Source organism: Amborella trichopoda, chromosome 5 (assembly GCF_054954075.1).
Source record: "Amborella trichopoda isolate Santa Cruz 75 chromosome 5, AtrichopodaSantaCruz75HAP2 v2.0, whole genome shotgun sequence".
In the NCBI taxonomy this organism is placed as follows: Eukaryota; Viridiplantae; Streptophyta; class Magnoliopsida; order Amborellales; family Amborellaceae; genus Amborella; species Amborella trichopoda.
Window position 1 is genome coordinate 46,297,969 of NC_142340.1, and position 15,273 is coordinate 46,313,241.

General features: G+C 36.6%; 2 protein-coding genes and 1 pseudogene across 3 annotated transcripts; 1 reads left to right on the plus strand and 2 right to left on the minus strand.

Annotated features, from left to right (window-relative positions):
* Positions 1-1,026: 1,026 nt before the first annotated feature.
* Positions 1,027-6,159, minus strand: LOC18431908 (Translation elongation factor EF1B/ribosomal protein S6 family protein). The gene is made up of 5 exons (XM_011624182.3): positions 5,816-6,159; positions 4,746-4,800; positions 4,342-4,398; positions 4,125-4,202; positions 1,027-1,902 (listed from the first exon to the last, which is right to left on the minus strand). The coding sequence occupies exons 1-5, from the start codon at positions 6,143-6,145 to the stop codon at positions 1,436-1,438; spliced, it is 987 nt and encodes a 328-aa protein (XP_011622484.1). The 5' UTR covers positions 6,146-6,159; the 3' UTR covers positions 1,027-1,435.
* Positions 6,160-6,643: 484 nt separating this feature from the next.
* LOC18431906 (DnaJ/Hsp40 cysteine-rich domain superfamily protein) lies at positions 6,644-12,842 on the plus strand. The gene is made up of 5 exons (XM_011624181.3): positions 6,644-6,789; positions 6,932-7,047; positions 11,934-12,030; positions 12,195-12,291; positions 12,473-12,842. The coding sequence occupies exons 1-5, from the start codon at positions 6,732-6,734 to the stop codon at positions 12,549-12,551; spliced, it is 447 nt and encodes a 148-aa protein (XP_011622483.1). The 5' UTR covers positions 6,644-6,731; the 3' UTR covers positions 12,552-12,842.
* A 157-nt stretch (positions 12,843-12,999) lies between these two features.
* Positions 13,000-15,197, minus strand: LOC18431905 (putative carboxylesterase 17; annotated as a pseudogene). The gene is made up of 2 exons (XR_016056570.1): positions 14,082-15,197; positions 13,000-13,951 (listed from the first exon to the last, which is right to left on the minus strand). The product of XR_016056570.1 is annotated as a putative carboxylesterase 17 (transcript).
* Between the last annotated feature and the right edge of the window lie 76 nt (positions 15,198-15,273).

A 15,273-nucleotide genomic window follows, 5' to 3' on the forward strand; every position in this document is an offset into this window, starting at 1 on the left:
CTTACTGAGTAGCCAAACTCATCAAACTATGGTAAACATTTTTCAAGATAACTACGGTTTCATTTAAGTGCTCATCAGGATCAACTTTGGGAAGATATTGTAGTTTTGCTTATACTTTCTTTTGTTACTTTGTAAGAATTCGCTACTGTATATTTTTCCTATCAAGCAATGTATATATGTTTTGTCAATCACATATCAGGAATATCAGTATCATAAATTCTTGAGGTGTGACAGTTATTTTAAATTTGGAAATTTATTTTCAATAAATAATATTTAATATCATGTACATTTCACGTGCATATAATATCATTAATATGGCATGGGGACATGATGTTTTTGTTTTTTAATGTCATAGGCATATGATGGTTAGATTGTAGTGCTGGATCTATTTATATGCTTGATTTATTTTTGAATTCCGGAGCCCATGCCAAACTTCTCAAGAACAAATTTAAGAATAAATAAATAAAAACCCACTAATGGAATCCTTACATGTCATTGTTCTAGGCCAAGCATATAACACTAGGTTGCGGGTTTCAATTCAATCTTTACTATGGATTGAAATGCCAATGCAGTCCTACTCCAGGTAAAGTATAAATATTCCTCAAAGATCCCTACTGTGGAGAGGATAAAATTCCTAGTTCTAAGGTGGCATTTGAGTAATGAAATAAACATTTAACCCTTTTGAATGGAGCAAATTTGATGGTCTTAAAGTAAAACCATTGATTAAAATAACTAGAAAAAGTGAGCATTTTTTTTTGGGTAATTCGAGAATACAGGCTACTACCTGTTTTTGAAATGGTTAGTGGATTTTGAAGGTGTAAGTAGGAACAGGGAAGCCACATGTAGGTAAGCAGGCTATGAAATAAGGCATCCCTATAACTAGGCACTCCATTTTAGTGCTAACCCTTCAATCATATTCTACCTCATAAGCTAACTTAATAGAGCCCATGACCAACCCATCCGCAAGTGTTGATGATTGAGATTCCACACACACACACTCTCTCTCACTCAAAAACTGCCTGGTTCTGCAAAATTATCAAAGATCATCCATCCAACCCATCGTTTTCTTCTCCATCTAATGGAAGATAAATGTCAAAGAACACAGAGAAAATACATAAGAACAATATCAGTCAACACCCAGTAAATTCCATCTAACCCTTCTCGTTTTCTCCTCAATACATTTGCACTGTAGAAGCATCCTGTATAATTCTCGTCTCCAACTATAGTTTGCCTTTCTTCATCAATCCTTCTCTTCAAGTTCCAAACACTTTCATTAGAAACCCACTCATAGGTAACGATGCCCATCTCCAGGGCATATAGATCAGCTTGCCGCAAACATCAGTTTTGATTCAGAGGAACTGACTTACAAAAAGGATACCACCGAACTAACAAGAAAAGAGATATCAGGCATGAAGAAGAATATGCAACACTTAATCTATCGCGCTACTTTTTCTGCTTTCACAGTTCTACCTTCCCTTTCCCTTATACCTACCGACTCGTCATCAAAACCCTTTCCATCATCATCAACATCATCATCATCATCATCACCGACCATCTTGGTCTCCTCATCCTCTTCTTCATCATAATCATCGACATCATACTCTTCTATGTCCCCATCTTCATCATCCATGTCATCCGCCATAAAGTTGGGGTGCAAGGTGTGAAACTCTGGGGGTGGAGGGCAATCTTCACTGATTGCTTTATCTCGTTTAATGACGAGATGGCGAATGACCCTTTCGTCCTTGTCCAACAAGCTCTTCAATTCGTTGATCCATTGGGCACCCAATTCAAAGTTCATCAGAATATAATTGGCGTTTCGTGCCTTCTTTATCTTGTATGCCAATCGTCGAAGACCCCAATTATTCAGACGCCATATCTTTCCACTCTTTTCATTTATGTAATCTGCAAAAGCAGGTCACAGATGAGATCAATTGTGAAGAAATAAAATATGATTGTCACCAAATAATATCAAAGTCATGCATCAAAATGATGTCAATAAATCATGCAAACAGAGACGAAACATTCAATGAAACTATAGCAGTGCAGTTTCTTTTTTTTTTTCCCTTTCGATGGTAAATTATAAAAGCGCAGTGAACAATAAATTAAAGGTTGTGTGCTGCATGGGTGTTAATTGCTAATGAGCACACAAATATATTATAATTTTCTTTGGGTGAGTATAACATAATTTGTTCATCAGATAGCCAGATGGGAAATTCCATCATACGTTTCATGGGGGAGAAGCATCATGATTTTCTCTTCTTTTCGGTAACATAAGACTTCTGAACTCATTTCTAATTCATGGTAAATCTGACTAGAAGCTGGGATCAGTAACCAGATCAGCATTCAAACAAAATACCTTCCAGTTAACAGGTAAGGTGTAAATAATGAATAAACCACATGCTTAGGGGCTAGATATCCCTTATCTTTGTATAAAAAGAAGAGCATACTCATGCTACTTCTACAAAAGAAGTGAATTTGATTTGTTAATTCTAGACATCACAAAACTGGCACTTTGAAAGTGGGGGTTTGAAAAACATAATTTGCAACATAAATTAAATAACAAATCGTGAATGAAAAGCACAAGTACAACACATAGCACTCTTCCAATGAGAAAGTCCTCTAGCATCTTAAAAGTAAGTTGGGGGTCTAATCTTCTAAGATGGGTTCTAATCAACCTTGGATTTTGTCATATGCAATTGTTCTAAATCAAACCTAGCATAGAATCAGATAAGTTGATAATGATAGAAGTGCAGTTCATGTAAAGCACTCTCACCTATGTGGGATCAAACTGACTACAAAATATAGTATCACTGAAACAGCTCCATGCACCCAAAATGAGATGGTGATACCCAGTTAACAGGAGAGGATGAATGGCACAAGGAACTCATGCTGTCACCAAAATGTGAGTTTGACACTGTTTTACATCTTCAATCCTTCAAGGTTAATTCACTTTCCTCTTATTTTGAGTTTTCATTTTCTCTTTTTCACATTGTCAAGGCAAGCATTAAAATATAACAGTCAAAAGATGGAATGGTGAATGGAGGAACAGGATTCATGTAGCCGACCCCAAATCGTCGGGATAAGGATTGGAAGATGATGATGATGATGATTTAAAAGATGTAATGGTAACAACAATGAGATCTTGAAGCCTTTGAAGATCACGATCAGTCTCTATACACTCAAGAGAAGGATATTACTATAGCATCAACACCAAAGTCCATCTGTATTAGGAGAAACTTCTGGTATCTTAGCAAACGAATAAAGGCAACCAAATGAGAACTGCAGAAAGACAACCAATGCAGGTGAATAATGACCCACAGTACATCAGTACATTTTCAAAGAGCAACTCTTTGCTTTTATTTAAACCATTCCATGGTAGTATTTACCAGAAGACCCCAAAATTGTGACCAAACACTGAATTATACAGAGTACTCAACTTCCGTTCAGATTGTGCAGAGGCATGATTATAGTCAATGGTTTGGGGTTCATAAGAGCCACAAAACAAATGCTTAAGCAATCAGAGAATCTAAAATACTGAGAAGAGCTAGGCGAATCCATAAGCAATTTGCTCAAGCGCAGCTATATTAGTGTAAAAAAATCAAGAAATAACACCCTACCATCAATATTCAGATTCTAAATTACAAAACAAAAATCTACTTATAATTTTATTCTTGTTTTACTTGGGTTTCATTCTACTTGTTACAAAACGACAAAAACTATGATCTAAACACAAGCCCATGCTTCTCAATATGCACGAGAACTACGAGGATATAAAGCAAATTGATCGATGAAATCCTAAACCCATCTGTTAACAATGTGACTCTGTGACAGGTAATCGAGAATTAACCCACCCACACACAGGCACAAATGCACACAAACACATGCATATAAACAATATTATCTACACAACAAGACCTGATAGAGGACAGATTAGATGGCTCGTTCTGGTAGAGACAAGACTAACTAGATACTCTTAATGCATAAAATGCGAATCATTTTTTAATGCAAGGACTCCGAGAAGGTGGTGTGCTATATTTCAAAGTGGTAACTACGAGGAAACAAATGCATTCTTCTAATACAAATTCAGGTTGAATAAAACTTAAAATATAAAACATCAAGTTCACCTTGAAACTTTGAAACTACACAGTCAACCTCATCCACACGGTCTTCATGAATCAGGTAAACCACTTCATAGTGACGTGCTGCAAAGAAAAAACGCATCAATGATACTTGGAATTATATCACTTGATTATAGACAGTCCCATACAAAAATAAATAAATTAGTATTGTAATGTTAAGATAAAATAAGCTACTAAATTGATGGAGAAGTCACGGGCGCACTTCTGTCAATGTCCATATCACTTTCCTTCTGGAGACTCAGAAATTCATAAAGTTGTTCTGCAAATCATCAATAAATGTTTGTCAGCCACTATCTAACATAATGTAAATCAGTATATTTACAGAAAGACAAAGTATTACATGGTTTTATTTTTATCATTTTGATTGAATTTTTATTTTATTTCCAATTAACAACTGTGGGAAATAAACAAACAAAGTCAAACATCACAGCATTTTAAGTCGGTGAGTTTTCCTCAGATAATCGGAAGTTTAGCACCAGGATTGAAGCTTTCTTTCCTGCATTTCCTTTCTTTTCTTTTCTTGTCTTTCTTCTTCTATTATTTCTCCTTTTTGTTTTTTTCATTTTCTTTGAAACTTAAGAATTTAATAAGTTTGCAACTACTAACCTTCCTCAGCATCCGCAAACTCAGGGAGAAGTCTCCCATCCTCCTGAACTTCCTTCTGGAAATGACAAAAAGTTTCAGGGCCATCTATGAACTATGCATTCATGAAAATTGTGAGCTTGAAATGGAGATAGCTCAGCAAAAAGAATACTGGAGAAGTAGAGAGAGAGAGAGAGAGAGAGAGAGAGAGAGAGAGCTGCTTCTAAAGATTTCAGTAGCTGATTGCAATATCAGTGATACAGCGGAAAAATTTTCTTTTCAATAAATTAACAGCAAATTAATACAACAAAAAGTTTCCCAAATCCTATCACTATAAGCATAAGCAGCTCCACAATGCAATCCACATAATCCCAAACAAGGAAGACCTTACCCCAATCTACAAAGAGAAAGACAACGAAAACTGTTATACACAATGTTTTGAAACTCATCTCGGGCCATAGACTCGGCCCTGACCAAAGCCAAGTAACTGGCCGAGCCTGAGTGGACACAGCAGAGTCTCGTATAAGATGAAAAAAATGCCGAAATTTAAAAAAAAAAAAAAAAGAGCAAAAAGTACAATGAGTAACAAAAATCAGTAAAAGTCCATAAAAGTTCAAAGAAGTACATAAAATATGGATAATTGAAAATTCTGATGCATACCTTGAAACTTTTCATAAAAATTAAAGAGGCAAATAAAAAATTGGACCAGGTAATAAGAAAAACTCCCAAATCATCATTAAAACCAAAAAAATCATATAAAACGTATGGAAATATCATATTTGAAGAACTTTTAACGAAATCTTTGATCTTTTCATGACTTTTAATAAGGGCAAGTTGGCCCCTGGAACTTCCCTTAGCCAAGCCCAGGCAGAGTTGCTCTGCCAAGTCCTCGAGTGACCTCGGCCGAGTCCTTGAACAATGGTTGTACACAAAATCTAAAGACTTTGGCAGCTGATTATATTTTCAGTGACACGGCTCAAATTTTCTATTCAGTACATATATATAAAGAGAGTGAGAGCTATGTATTAGAAACATGAAGCATCCTCTCATTCATACGAGATACAAAGTTTTCAAAAAAAAGAAAAAAAAATCACCTTTTTGAGAAGCACAGCCTCAGGGAAAGGTCCGGTGGCTTCGTCGGGCTTTGCGGTAAAACTGTGGGTATCCTCCTTCTCTTTCTTCTTATTCTTCTTAGCTTTCACAACCACCAGTGGTGTCCTCTTCAATCCATCAATCCGGTTTTCCTCTCTTCCAATTGAAAACCCACCTCCAAAATCCCACCCAATGTCAATTCCTTTGCAGAAAACCCTCCCTCTGAAGTTGGTTTTGAAGCCATTTACATGCTTCAAATGTGCAAAATTGGTTTTGAAGCAATTTACAGGCTTCATATTTGCAGCTGAAAGGGTGGGGCTTAGAACCTCCATGAAAGCTCCCCCTCAGTTACGAGAGAAAACCTCAGAAATGGGTTCTCGCCGGAAAATTTGAAGGAAAATTGCGTGTGCGTGTGAGTGAGATCGAGTGATCTGAGCGAGGATGAGCAACTGGTTAAATACAAGTTTTCATCCGTAAGAGTAAATCGACAGTTTGCTCCTGCAGGAGCACAGAATTATTGGAACACTCCACGTCATTGTTTTCACAAAAGAGCTCGTTGCTAACGATATGGAGGAGCGTGTTTACATGTTGGAGAGAGACGCTTGCGTTTGTTAGAGATAGAGAGAGAAGAACGTTTTAGAGAGAGAGAGAGAGAGGGGCTTTTAACGTTCAGAGAGAGTGAGTTTTAGAGAGAGAAGATGGCGGCGTCCGTATGATAGTGAGTTTTAGAGAGAGAAGATGGCGCGCGTTTAGAGAGAGAAAGAGAGGGTGAGAGAGAGTTGGGGGTAACGACAGGAATTCTTATCTATACTCACTCTGCTCGGAAACACAAAATAGAAGTGGAAAATCTTACTGAAGTTTCAATTGCTGCCTCTCTCACTTGAAGTTGGCGCTCAGAGGATCATCTCTCCACCAAAAATGGCCACTTTTATCTCCCTCGCCTCCATTAGTGCCTGCAAATGCCCTTGCAAACAAGGTACCATCTCTCTCTCTCTCCCTCTAACGTTCGTGCATAGGGATGCTGAAATTATTCTCATTCTCTATGTAGCTTCACCTCAATCAACTGCTGGTTTATCTATTAGTTTCTATCTATAATGCTTTCTCTCTCTCTTGCTAAGAAACTGTGAATGGATTGGAGAATCAAAAGTTGCATCTGATTGATCGCGCGAATTCCTCTGTTATAAAGCTGAACTCAAGCCCTAAGCTCCATAAGCGTCTATCGGTTCAGGCAAAGGTTAGGGTTTCCTTTTCTTAATTATTTTTGTATACTTCCTCTTTCTCCAGTTGATTTCTTCTTCCTTTCTTCCTGCTTGGAAATTTTTCAGAATATTCCAGTGCTTCCTTTCTGAATTTAACAAAGAGAGTGTCTACTATCCCTTCATTCTGATATCATTTGTCGAAGATTTGATGTGAATATATAGTATTATCTCAGTTTTCCTCGTAATTTAACAAAGAGAGTCTCTATATCGTATTTCTGATGTCATTGTGTAAGACTTGATTTCAATTTTACAGAATTATTTCTGTTTTACTCTGAATTTAACAAAGAGAATCTCTAGTCTCCATATCTTATTTCTGATATCATTGTGTAAGACTTGATTTGAATTTTACAGAATTTGTTCTGTTTTACTCAGAATTTAACAAAGAGAATCTCTATGTCTTCTTTCTAATATCATTTGAGGAATCTTTGATGTGAATTTTATGGCATTATTTATGTTTTCTTCTGTATTAAACAAATAGGCTCTATATCTTCTTTCTGATTTCATTTTGTGGAAGATTTGATGTGAATTTTAGAGGAGTATCTGAGAAAGAGAGTCTCTATCTCTTCTTCCTAATATCATTTGTGGAAGACTTGATATTTCTGTTTTCTTCTGTATTAAACAAAGAAAGTCTCAATCTCTTCTTTCTAATATCTTTTTTCGAAATATTTGATGTGAATTTTCAATATTATAATTGTTTATATTTCGTTCCTGTAACTTTTTCGAAAGATTTGACGTAAATTTTCAATATTATAATTGTTTATGTTTTGTTCCTGTAACTGTTAATCTTTTTTTTGCATGTTGGACTATGCGAATAAGCATAAACCTCAGTGCCATTTATGGGCGGATTATTGAATTCTATCATGATATTTCTCTATATGAACTGGACAGTATTGATTTATCTTGATCCCTTGTGATAATGAAAAATTATCATGTATTCCCATTATTACCAATAGTATTTAAACACTGTTTTTAGTATAGATTATCTTCCAGGAAGCACGGAGCATGGATTGTGTACTTCCAGGATATATGTAAAGAATTTTTGAAAAATAAGTACAGTTTCTACCCATTTTGTCCTGGTTTCATTCTCAAAAACATAAAATGCTTTTATCTAATGCCTTAAAATTTCCAATAACTGCTTTAGTGACATTCCATTAGAAGATAGCATCCTAAAGTAATGCTACAATAATGACTAAAATGTGAGATATAAATTAGAATGCTGTTATGAAGATTTACAGATTCCAATAAATGCTCTAATGATATTGCATTAGAAGATAGCATCTTAAATACATGCCATAATAGTGACATACTTTTGAGATATAAATTTTGAGATAGCATCTTAACTAGTATGAAGATTTACAGCAATTGTTATGAATATTTGAACTGCTCCAGTGGGCAATGCATCTTATATTCATTGTTTTTGTATCATCATCATAGCCTTTTCCTAAGTAATTGGGATCGGCTACACGAATCCTGGTCCGCCATTCTACTCTATTTAAGGCCATATCCTCAGTGAGACCATGAGTTCCCATATATTTTCAGATTACTTCCAAACATATCATTTTGGGCCTACCCCTTGCCCTTTTCAATCCTTCCATTTGAACTAACTCGCACATCCTAACAAGTGTTGAATTGGATCGACGCCACATATGGCATAATTATACCTAGGTATAATTATAGTTGTACAGTGGCATGACTAGAATGTGAGCATTTGGGTGGTTTCAGAATTATTAAAAAAGAAGAAGCAATGTGTGCTTATTGTTCTCGATTTGGATATTTATCTTTTGGGATTAAAATTAATCTACTTGGTTGAATGTTGAATAGTAATTGGGAACTATAAGACATAAGGGAATTGCCTCGGAGAAAACCAGGAATTTATATATTAGAATATTGGTTGGATGATATATTTACTTTGAATTAGTTTATCATCTTCATCCGAGCTTTATCCGAAGATCCGAACTATTTGGAGTTGGCTGCGCAAATCTTATTCCTCCATTCTGCTCTAAAAGGGCATACCCTTAGACACGCCATAAGTCACCATATCTCTTCTCACTTTAGACCTTCCCCCTGACATTTTTTTAGAGCTTTCCACTTGAACCAAATCACCTCTTCTAACCAGTGTTGTTCTAGGTCGACGCTACACATGGCCAGACCACCTAAGTCTATTTTCCCTAATCTTATTGCCTATTGGAACTACTCCTAAGTTCCTTCGGACGTATTCATTCCGAATTCTATTATTTCTTGACTTGTCACTCATCCATCTCAACATCCTCATCTCAACTACACTCATTCTATGGATATATTATTTTCTGATCGCCCAACATTCTGTCCCATAAAGCATAGCTGGCTACAATCATTCTATAGAACTACCCCTTCAATTTCATTGGTATGTGATGATCACGTAAAACTGCATGAGCACATCTCCACTTCGTCTACCCAACTCTAATTCTATGTGCACGTCTTCCTCAATCTCTCCATTTCATAGATCATCTACCAAGATATCAAAAATAGTCTAATGGCAAACTTCCTTATTCATACAAGGTACATGAAAGTATCCGCAAACTATTCCATGCATGGGGTGACTTGCTAGTCAAGTCATAGGGTTATTGTGAATTAGTCTTTTATTCTACATGTAAATTGTATTAAGTTGTGAATAAATATGACTAATCAAAGAAATTGTCAGCAATATCAACAGCTTTGAAGCTTAGAAATTGTGACTATAGAGTAGTTTTAACCACTATATAATGGAAGGTATTCTTAGAGAGTCCTCTTATTTGGGCCATCTGTTGAACCTAAAATTGAGAACTACTCCCAGGGTTTGACTTGCACAACCTATCAATATTTTGTATCTTCAGAGATGTATTGATAATCTGGACTATAAAATGAAAGTGGCTCATGAGTAGTGAGTAAAACATATTAAAAAAAGAGCTCTGGATAATTCAAAGAATTTGTTTTAGCCAGAATTTTCTTCCTTTTTTTTTCCTTTTATATTATGCTATATGCGTGGCATTTAAACGATTGATTTTTTGACAGTTGACTACAGATAGAAGTGATTTGTACGTATATCCTAGTCATGACATAGTATTTCCATATGCTCTTTTGGCTGGTTAATAAATTTTTTACTTAAAATGACTATGATAAAGCTACAACATCAGAAACAAAAAGAATGAGAAATGAGGACATCTTCTTGTCCCTATTGTTGTGCATTGGCATTACTTTATCCTGGCCTATTAATCCAGAAATAGAACTGTTTCAAGGCTTTTCATAGTCTTGTGGAAATTGTCTCTTGAGGGATCAGGTTCTTTCTCAGGGTAACTGGCTATAGTTTTGTCATGGAGTTTCTAAAGTTTTGAATTTCACTGGCTCTTCCCATTTCATCCGGCTTGATCAGACTATGAGAGTTCCTTGAAGCTTTTCCAATTACCCATTTCTATTGTAGTTAAGATCTTACTACTGCCATCTGCCACTCATCTTTGGAATTCTTTTGAGCCAGTCAACTATCACGAGGACCTTGTTAAGTTGTAACCCAAAAATTATGGTGGTTTACACTCATGAAAGAAAAATGCTTCTTTGATTTATGTGTGTGTTGTTATGCTTAAGTAATTTCTTTTTCTGCATGTAGGCTCATTTATGATCGACTGTGCCCATATCTATTCAAATTTCTGCTTGATGGCGATATATGTAAATATGGAGTGCTTTCATGCAACGGTTGTGTAATAATATAACGAAACAATCTTCAAAAATCATGTTAAGACTCTTTGCACCCCAATTTTTAAATATACACTTTGATCATTCTAATAAACAATCACGAAAGGAAAACTCCAGAAATATATCCTAAAAAGTGTTTTTTTAGCCCAATTAACATAGGCTGTCTATTTTGGTAAGATGCTTAGATCTAGGCTTTAAAATGATTTTTTCCATCTCCAAATTTTTTTAGAGAGCTTTATTACAATTAGATGAACAATGTTAAAAAAAAAAATTGGTTTTGAATTCATAAAGTCTTAGATCTTGAAATTCAGCAAATAGATAGTCTAGATCCATTGTTGCAGGGGGATTCATCTAGACAATATACAGGGTACGAATTGAATTTTATCTTTTTGGGGATTGATTATTGGGATGAAGAGAGGGTGTGTGCAATTTTTGATGTCATACAAATACCTCAAATATGGTTTTCTAGAAGTGTGGTTTCATTATATTATAATGACATAGTTATATATATATATATATATATATATATATATATACCATTATATATATGCCATTTATATAATGGTACAAGGTGGACACAATTAACCATGACCATATATATATACCATTTATCTTTGTAGACAATCTCATATATATATACCATTTATCTTTGGTACAAGGTGGACACAATTAACCTTGACCATTGGATGAGAAATTAGATGGTTGCATTTATTCCACTGACCAAGCTCAAACTACAAAAGAAAATTTCGCGAATTTTGGATCACATCCAACCTATCAAATTTCACATTGGATGGTTGTAAGTAATTGTGGCCTCCTTGTATCAAAGATAAATGGTCTCATTGTATAGAATCCCATATATATATATATATATATATATATATATATAATATAATATAATTTTTTCTTTGGTTGTTGCTTGCAATCAGTGTTGCTCGTCATATTAAAAATCTCTCTCTCTCTCTCTCTCTCTCTCTCGTGTGTTTGCTCTCTAATTCTCATTCTGTTAAACCAATATAAAATGATATGAATCAGATGTTCCGATGTATGTGCATAATCGTATTTGTATCAGTGATTTCTGATTTTCACTATTTCCTTACTGAAATATGGGGATTGATCTGTGTGATATTTGATATTTTGCTTTGCTGGTTTTCTGCAGGCTGCTGAGAGTAGCAAACCAAGTTCTTGGCCTGCTGATAATAGCACCCCACGAACAAAGCCCAATAGCATCGTTTGTATTGATTGTGATGGAAATGGTAATCTATTTTATAATGTCGAACATCGCAATTACTTTAGTGACCATTTTATCTTGTGGTTTCCCGTTATTAATGGAACATGCTGTTCATGTGATTTCTAGAAGTCTCTTCCTTGCAGAATCAAGCATCAATCTGAATGCATTTTCTTCTCATTGAAATTTCAGGTATAAAACTCTGCACTCAATGCGAAGGAAGTGGTATAAACTCTGTTGACCACTTCAATGGTCGGTTCAAGGCAGGCGGATTATGTTGGCTTTGCAGGTCTCTCTCTCTCTGTCTCTCTCTCTCCCTCTCATTTGTAATTTTCTATCACAATTAGGATATGGCTTATCTCATTCATAAAGTTTGATGAGAAAATCATTTTGTAGCATTCATGTAAGGAAATAATATTACATACTTATTTAAAATTACATCTTGTTCATGTAATGCTGGTTGTTAGCAGGGGTAAGAGGGAGATTCTTTGTGGGAACTGCAATGGTGCGGGCTTTATTGGTGGTTTCATGAGCACACGAGATGACTAGAAGTTGGAACTCCTTACTTGTGATATAATTCTTTCCTGAATTACAAGTCACTGTCTCTAAGATGACAGTTAGATGCTGAGATGCTTGTGTTTAGAGTTCTTGCGAAGTTTTTGAAGTCAATGCATTTATGGTTTTCCGAGACGAGATTAAAACTTAAGATCTAGTAGCTTAGTTTATAACTCTCTCTCTCTCTCTCTCTCTCTCTCTCTTCGTGCGCCCTCGCGCGATCACTTTTTTGTCAGATATTCTATGTATTGCACTGTTTTGAATGAAAGTGAATAATTTTGTAAATTATTGGGAGATAGAGCATGTGTCCATTACAGAGTTGTGTAGACATGCTTGACAGCTAAACTTCAGACGTTTGGACACATGCTCTCTCTCTCTCTCCCCACATACACACTGTGATTTATGATATTCCTTAATACCTGCACTGTGATGCCAAAGCTAATTTGTAATGCATAATGAAAGTCTTCAACTATTTATTCACCCTAGACACTTGGAGAGAGAGAGAGAGAGAGAGAGAGAGAGAGAGAGATGTCTCTCAGTAATATATGGATTTCCTATTTTCCTGAAAGCTTGTAAATGCATGCCAATGCTAAGCAGTAGTTTAATGCCTATTTAAAGTCTTTAACTAACTATTCACCCAAGGGACATGGGGCTAGAGAGAGAGAGATGCTATTGTTGAAGCATAACAGACACACTCTTTCACTCCAGACATAGGAAGAGATAGAGATGCCTTGAAAGTTGAAATCTCTCTCTCTCCAAGTGAGATGATTTTCTTGAACCTGCACTATGTGATGCCAATTATAAGACGCCCTCGAGACATGGACAGAGAAAGAGAGAGATGCCTTAGAGATCATAGAGATATCTTAGAAACGATGCACAAACTCACTCATCTGCTTCTGCAAATCGTGCGTGGCCTTCGACCTCGGATAGTACACGTGATAAGCATGCGGCTCCCCCTGTGCCTCCACGAGCTCCACAACCCTCACTCCCTCTCTCTTCAAGAACTCAGCATATAGAACCCCTCTCTCTCTCAAAACATCAGCACCAGCAACAAAAACCTTCACACTAGGAAACCGAGTCCATTCGATCTCGGATAAGCCGTCTGCCTTCGTTTTGAAACTGCAAGCATAGTGGTCCCTCCCCTCTGCTTCTGGTAAGCTTAGCCTCCAAAACATGTCATTCAACTCAATCACATGTGCCACTTCTTTGCCTTTCTCACTCTCAATTCGAGCTTCACTTCCGAAATAGGGGTGGATTACTAGAATCCCCTTGATTTCCATGGGTGAGAGATCTTTGTGTAGGGACTGCAAGGCAACGTGGTACGTGATGTTGCCTCCGGCGCTCTCGCCAGAGAGGAAGACCCTGGAGAGGTCGGAACGCTCGAGCCAGGGTTCCTAGTGACAAGCAAATTTAGCATAAGGAAGACAGAGAGAGAGGTCAAGTTGCTAAAAGACATGGAATTGCCTAGCTCATTATTTAACACATTCAACAGTGTGTGTGTGATGGAGAGGTTGTAGTTCGCACCTCGCCTGAATTGCTCTTCAACCACTCCAAAGCTTGCAAACAATCTTCTTAGGCTACCGGAATCCTATTTTCTGGTGCTAATCTATAGTCTACTGATACCACTATAGAGTGAGAGACAACAGAGAGACCCCCAAGAAAGTTATGGAAGCCGGACCACGTTGTTGATCCAATGCAAAAGCCACCTCCATGAAAGTAAACAATCAGAGGAAGGAGAGAGGTTTCAATGGTGTTGGGTACGAAAATCCGAGCAGTGACAGGCTTAAACAAATCGATAGTCACATCCTTCGACTTGAACCCATCGGTAAATTCTGATGAAGGCGGCGAAATTCCCGGTGAAATTCGATTTATTTTCCCACTAGAGAAGAGTTGGAAAAAGCCTGGAATTTCACCAACAATTGACATTTTCTGTAGAATGTTTTGGAGGAGGTACTGTGGTCTTCAGGAGAGTTTGAGAAAAGGGTTGTGGAGGGAAAGAAAGGGAGTGATGTCTTTTATGGAGGGAGAGGTTTGTTACTCTGTTTTTGTTTCATACTTGGTGTGTGCCTTGTGCTTTTTTGAGTAGGTGGGCCACTTGACGGGTGTTTATTGAAGGTGAGTACTCTCTCTCTCTCTATAGTTCTCACATAGTTGGGTGCTCTTTTCAAGGGTGTTGATTGCAAGTGAGTACTGTATCTCTCTCTAGTTAGGTGCTCTCTTTTTTAAAGTTAGTTTAGTTGGATACTCTCTCTCACTTACCTATGCAAGAAGTGAAAAATTGCCACCAACCAAATATCTGGAGCAGTAATTTAAAAATGAATTGGTGATCCGGATCAGGCACCCCAAAAATTGGTTCGGATCGATGTATCGGTGTTCCAGATTGCTATTTTACTGTGTGCAAAAAACAGTGAACCGACGAAAAAAAACATTAACCGGCAAAAAAATCGGTCCGGATCACCATTTTACAATAGAGAATCATTGTTTTATTGTACAAAATTGCTTGTTCCCTTTTAGACTTGTATTTTCTTATATACATGTAGAATCGGAACAGGGTCATTGATTCCCCGGTTAAATTGAACGATTCCGTTCCGATCGAGTGTTTTTTAAATCAATCATGGAAAAGGGCAAAGGGAAAAAAAAAAAAAAAGTACGTGAAAAATTATTGTAGAGACTTACTCCAAAGTGGCACTCTTTCTAGAAAGCAATGGCATTGCGT

Bases quoted from the DNA above. Each gene is read 5' to 3' on its own strand.
- LOC18431908 (XM_011624182.3), bottom strand. From the start codon at position 6,145: ATGGAGGTTCTAAGCCCCACCCTTTCAGCTGCAAATATGAAGCCTGTA. The intron at 4,801-5,815 runs GTGATTTTTTTT...TGTCATTTCCAG, and splicing joins AGGCTGTGCTTCTCAAAAAG to AAGGAAGTTCAGGAGGATGG. The intron at 1,903-4,124 runs GTGAACTTGATG...CTGCTTTTGCAG, and splicing joins TGTAGTTTCAAAGTTTCAAG to ATTACATAAATGAAAAGAGT.
- LOC18431906 (XM_011624181.3), top strand. From the start codon at position 6,732: ATGGCCACTTTTATCTCCCTCGCCTCCATTAGTGCCTGCAAATGCCCT. The intron at 7,048-11,933 runs GTTAGGGTTTCC...GGTTTTCTGCAG, and splicing joins GTCTATCGGTTCAGGCAAAG to GCTGCTGAGAGTAGCAAACC. The intron at 12,292-12,472 runs GTCTCTCTCTCT...GGTTGTTAGCAG, and splicing joins GGATTATGTTGGCTTTGCAG to GGGTAAGAGGGAGATTCTTT.